This window comes from Oncorhynchus masou, chromosome 6 (assembly GCF_036934945.1).
Source record: "Oncorhynchus masou masou isolate Uvic2021 chromosome 6, UVic_Omas_1.1, whole genome shotgun sequence".
Taxonomy (NCBI): domain Eukaryota; kingdom Metazoa; phylum Chordata; class Actinopteri; order Salmoniformes; family Salmonidae; genus Oncorhynchus; species Oncorhynchus masou.
This window is the reverse complement of record NC_088217.1, coordinates 50,914,688-50,920,201: the sequence shown is the minus strand read 5'-3', so window position 1 is coordinate 50,920,201 and position 5,514 is coordinate 50,914,688. Positions and strand designations below refer to the sequence as shown.

Below are 5,514 nucleotides of genomic sequence, written 5' to 3'. Positions count from 1 at the left end.
TGTGTGTGTGTGTGTGTGTGTGTGTGTGTGTGTGCTGTCACCTAAGATAGCCGAAGTGTGCCAGTGAATGTGAATATCTGTTGATTAGCTCTGGCACTGTCTGATAGACAGATCTGTGTTAATACCACTTAAGACAGTCAGTGTCACGCACGCATGCTTTGTTTTTCTCAGATTGCAATCTGAGTGTGCGCATCAAGTTCAATGTCTTAACGTAATGATGGACTGTTGTTCTCTCTTTGCTTATTTGAGCTGTGCTTGCCATAATATGGACTTGGAAGGCCTATTTGACTAAATAGGGCTATCTTTTGTATACCACCCCTACCTTGTCAAAACACGACTGATTGGCTCAAACTCGTTAAGAACAAAATAAATTCCACAAATGAACTTTTAACAAGGCACAAACTGTTAATTGAAATGCATTCCAGGTGACTACCTTTTGATGTCTTCACTATTATTCTACAATGTAGAAAATAGTCAAAAATCAAGAAAAACCCTTGAATGAGTCGGTGTGTCCAAACTTTTGACTGGCTCTGTATAATTAATCAAGATTCATGATTCATCATCATATATCCTTGGTACTACAACCACGTTAATGAACATTGCTGAAATATGTGAAAAGAGATGTTGTTGTGAAGAAAAGACTAATGGAACTTTTTGTTTCCACCGAAACGTTAGGGTGAACACCTCTGCATTAGGGGAAATTGTGAGCTGAAGTATCAGAACAGTAATCAACAACCTAAGATGTCTTTCACGGTAGCAGCTTCTGGGTCTGACTTGATGGCTTCGATTGAAAACGTGAGTGGAAGTCATATAGGCTGAGTGGAAGAATCTCTCTCACGGAAAAAAAAGAGGCAAACGTATAGCCTATCCACAGGGGGAAGCCCCGACCCAGCATCAGTGTCTCTGTCTTTATGTACTTTCTCTCCATCCTGATACTTCAGTTCTTGCTGAGTCATAGCTCATGCAAATGTATGTAACTTTTAAGAATGGGCAAATAGGCATTGAGATCGTGTGAAATGTTCACAAGGTTTACTTTGCAAGAGATAAACGACAACCAAATTTAACACAATACACATTGTACAATATTTCACATTATTTTGCCAGACTGGCATTGTTGTCACATTATCTTTCTTCTAAATCTTAACCAGACACAGGAAGGAAGTAGTAGGCCTATTTCTCAGAAGTTTGTCACAATAACATCATGCGGATCTCCCAGAGCAGCAAAGAACAACCATTTTGTGGATAAGAAGGCAAGGCAAAGTAATAGGCCCACCTAACATGCTTTTCCATAATAACAGATTACATGGGAATCAAATATTGACCGTATTCTTTCATTTTCAAACAGGTGTTTGAAGTTGTTTCTGGTTTAAAATACATTTATTCTGAATAGCATTGAGAATAATTGCAGCATTTTGACAGACAGATCAGACAGGTTTTTCCATCATGGCTCCCCCAAGCTTGGTGTTTTCACCAGGGAGGAGAGACTGCTGTCCCCACTTTCTTCAACTGGCCTCCGGCACATTGAGTCCTGGGCTGGGGCAGAATGATAGAGTTAGAATCCCCATACCAAACAATGCACAAAATATACACAGACGACATTCCAGATTTGAGAGCCTATTAAACTCAAACGACAACATACATAATAGCTAAAGAAACTAAAATAACACTTCTCATAATAATTTTGTGCATTCTGTTTCACTAACAGTAGCGCATACCTGTTTTGACACCCGGGTTCTTGTAGTTCTTGATGCAAGGAATGATGACCAGGTTGCAGGTCACAGCAGTAAGTAGAAAAGTAAGCAGCAGGACAATTCCAATGAGTGGCATTACTGGAAGACAGAAATAAGGCATTAGTCATACAATGTCATGCAACTATCCACTGTAGCACAATGTTTTACATGGATGTATAATGTCATGCCCTGGAGTCAAGAACAGCATGCAACCTTGGCCATAGTCTGCCGTTGAGGACTTGTGACCAGTGAGGCCTGGTGTTACAGTGGGGACATCGGGATGACGAGATGACCCTTGGCTCTGGTTCTGGATCAAGGACTTAGACACAGTCTGGATAGAGCCTGAGGGGGAAGTGGGCTGCATGGAGAGGAGGGTCTTCCCGTCTGACTCTGACTCTTCATTACAGACGACATCTGTCATCTTAGTGCCTGAAGTCTTCACTCCAGTCCTACATCTAAGACGCAGACAGATACATGGACATGAGTCAAACTACAGTTAAAATGATTCCCAATCAATTGCAGAGCATGACAAAAGGTCCAACATTATATTGTAAATGTAAGGAGACTGCTTGATACATCAGCAAATTGCAAAAATTGGACAAATGCTTGTACGTTTTTCTACATACTCTCGCCATTTCGCACACGTAGAGTCCTTGTCGGTGGTAAAGAATCCATGCTCACATTCACGGCATTTGAGTATTATACCTGAATCAAGAAATTAGGCCGCATGCCAGTTATTCACAGATGCACTCATCAAGCCACTGAAAAGCATCAGTATTATGTGATTCCACTTTACCTGATCTATCCAACCCAGAACCCACGGCACACTTGCATATGGTAGAGTCTTTGTCTCTGTTAGTGAATCCTCCACGACACTGACACTTAGCATTAGAAGTCTTTGTGCACTTTGATATTACCTCACTCCCAGAACCTGCATAGAAACAAATATATCGTCTGTGGGTTACACTGGCATATTTTATGGCTATTTAGATTCAACTCAAAGATTTGGCGTGGGATCACGATACATTTGAAAGATGCCCTCTTCTGTCATGATTTACACATCCACAGGTTATTGTTTACTTAATATATTCGTACTGATTACGACTTCTTATTGCATAATCATGTCTTACTCTCATTGCAGGAGTAGCAGGGTTGACATTGCAGAGATTCATTTGGTACTGCCTGGAAGTTCTCAGCGGGGCACGGTTCACACTGTTCCCTTTTTCCTCGACTTATCCTCTCACCTTGATAATATCGTTCACATGATTGTCATTGTACTGTGATTGTTCTTAATGTCGGACAGAGTCATTATTCCATGATGAGTGTCAACCAATTAGTCTTAATAGTATCAATGGTAAAGAAAGAATATTCAAGATAAATCTGCATCTACATTCATCCGCATCGCATAGTGGAGTATGTTTCCCAGCAAAAAATAAAGAAGCTCCACAATTGCCCTTAATATTCATTAACATACTTTACCTATTTTGCATTTAAAAGCCTCCACGGGATTTAAAGATCCATTACATATAAAAACACATGCATAGATGAGCACCCAGAATCTAGACAGGATCATCATATCACTCTGCCAATAGAAAAGATAACTCCTGCCTGTCAACCTGTAGAGAGAGTGTGTGAAACTGTATGAAAGCTACTCGGGTGATGAAATCTCACTTATATCTAGAGTTTATATCGATATTTGATGTGGTGTAGTTCAGCTGTACCATGTCTGCGTTAACATTCCGTGATGAATCATCATTTCCTGTCCCTCTTAAGTTATCCCCGCCCCAAGAGTGGTAAACAAATTATATTTCTCTCATTCTTTCAACTGAAAATCCTCTTGTCATTCAAGATTCGTTATATTTCCTTCAGGTCACTTCCACTCATATAAAAATGTTGCTTTACTCTTTGTTTGTGAGACAGTAATCAGTTACCAGTTACCTGTCCAAAATTGTAATCAGTAACATAACATTTGGGTTACCCAAACTCAGTAATGTAATATGATTACATTCAGTTACTTTTAGATTATTAAAAGGCATTCGAAGAAGACAAAAATGGATGTTACCAATTGAACCACATCTGTTGCAGGATAAATCAATGTTGAAGTTTACATAGCTGACCACATATGGATGTTAAATTTGACTTTATGATTCGGTTATGTAGGCTTCTTCTAACCCATCACTTTCTACTACATATAATAATATGATACAATTCTATATTTACATTGAAAAACCAAAGTCGATCAGAATTTCTGTCATTCCAATAAATGTTATACCCCTTGATCTTCAAGAATAGGACTTGGAAATATGGATGTATAGATTAGCCAAATTGTTTTACCTGAGCAAAACCCCAAAACTAAGGATTTATTAGCCAGCTGTCACGCCCTAACCATAGAGAGCCCTCTGGGTTCTCTATGGTGTATAGGTCAGAGCGTGACTAGGGGGGTTTCTAGCGTTTCTATTTCTATGTTGGTGACACCAGCCCGACTCTGTTTATGATTTTGTTGTCATGGAGGACTGATTGAGCTCATTGATTTGAGTTGATAAATAAATGCTGTGCTCATGGAATGGCATGCTTTGAGCACTACTGAGAAGTGCTATTTACATGTGAAAAATTACTGCTATATGCTGCATTTGCTATAGGCCTATTGTTAAACGTTTTGTTGGTGACACTTTGATATCTTGATCATCCACAGATAACACGAACAAAACGGCACCCGCCTATGTTTTGGCAAAAAGCTGAGGGGTGGGCCTGGAGAAATGTAACCACTCTCAGATTAATAAACAGAGCTATGGATGCAAGGACTGACAATACATGATATCAAAATTATTGTTTTAACCATATTATGAGGCTATACAGTGTTTGTTTACATTTACAATGTTTACAAACATTAGAGACAAAACACCTTATATTTTGGGTTCTCACGGAGTGTGACAGTTGAATTAAGCTCATGAGGCATTTATAAGTTATATTCCTATATTAATCAATGTATATATGTGTATACATACACTAACTGTCAAAAGTTTTAGAACACCTACTCATTCAAGGGTTTTTCTTTATTTGTACTATTTTCTACATTGTAGAATAATAGTGAAGACATCAACTATGAAATAACACACATGGAATCATGTAGTAACCGAAAAAGTGTTAAACAAATCAAAATATATTTCATATTTGAGATTCATCAAATGGCTACCATTTATCTTGACAGCTTTGCACACTCTTTGCACACTCCTCCACCAATTTTCACAGTGGGTGCGAAACACAGGCTTGTAGGTCTCTCCAGGTCTCGCACCCACTGTGAAATTTGGTGGAAGATCAGTGATGATCAAGGGGTGCTACAGCAAGGCTGGAAGCGGGCAGATTTGTCTTTGTGAAGGACTCATGAATCAAGCCACGTAGAAGGTTGTCCTGGAAGAAAACTTGCTTCCTTCTGCTCTGACAAAGTTCCCCAACTCTGAGGATTGTTTTTTTCTCCCAGCAGGACAATGCTCCATACCACACAGCCAGGGCAATCAAGGTGTAGATGGAGGACCATCAGATCAAGATCCTGTCATGGCCAGCCCAATCTCCAGACCTGAACCCCATTAAAAACCTCTGGAATGTGATCAAGAGGAAGATGGATGGTCACAAGCCATTAAACAAAGCCGAGCTGCTTGAATTTTTTTGCACCAGTGGTGGCATAAAGTCACCCAACATCAATGTGAAAGGCTGGTGGAGCACATGCCAAGGCGCATGAAAGCTGTGATTGAAAATCGGCGTTATTCAACCAAAAATGTAAAATATT

General features: G+C 39.6%; 1 protein-coding gene across 1 annotated transcript; it reads right to left on the bottom strand.

Annotated features, from left to right (window-relative positions):
* Nucleotides 1-1,007: 1,007 nt before the first annotated feature.
* LOC135541147 (tumor necrosis factor receptor superfamily member 4-like) lies at nt 1,008-3,591 on the bottom strand. The gene is made up of 7 exons (XM_064967259.1): nt 3,210-3,591; nt 2,861-2,974; nt 2,527-2,661; nt 2,357-2,435; nt 1,944-2,185; nt 1,716-1,829; nt 1,008-1,533 (listed from the first exon to the last, which is right to left on the bottom strand). The coding sequence occupies exons 1-7, from the start codon at nt 3,304-3,306 to the stop codon at nt 1,442-1,444; spliced, it is 873 nt and encodes a 290-aa protein (XP_064823331.1). The 5' UTR covers nt 3,307-3,591; the 3' UTR covers nt 1,008-1,441.
* Nucleotides 3,592-5,514: the final 1,923 nt, after the last annotated feature.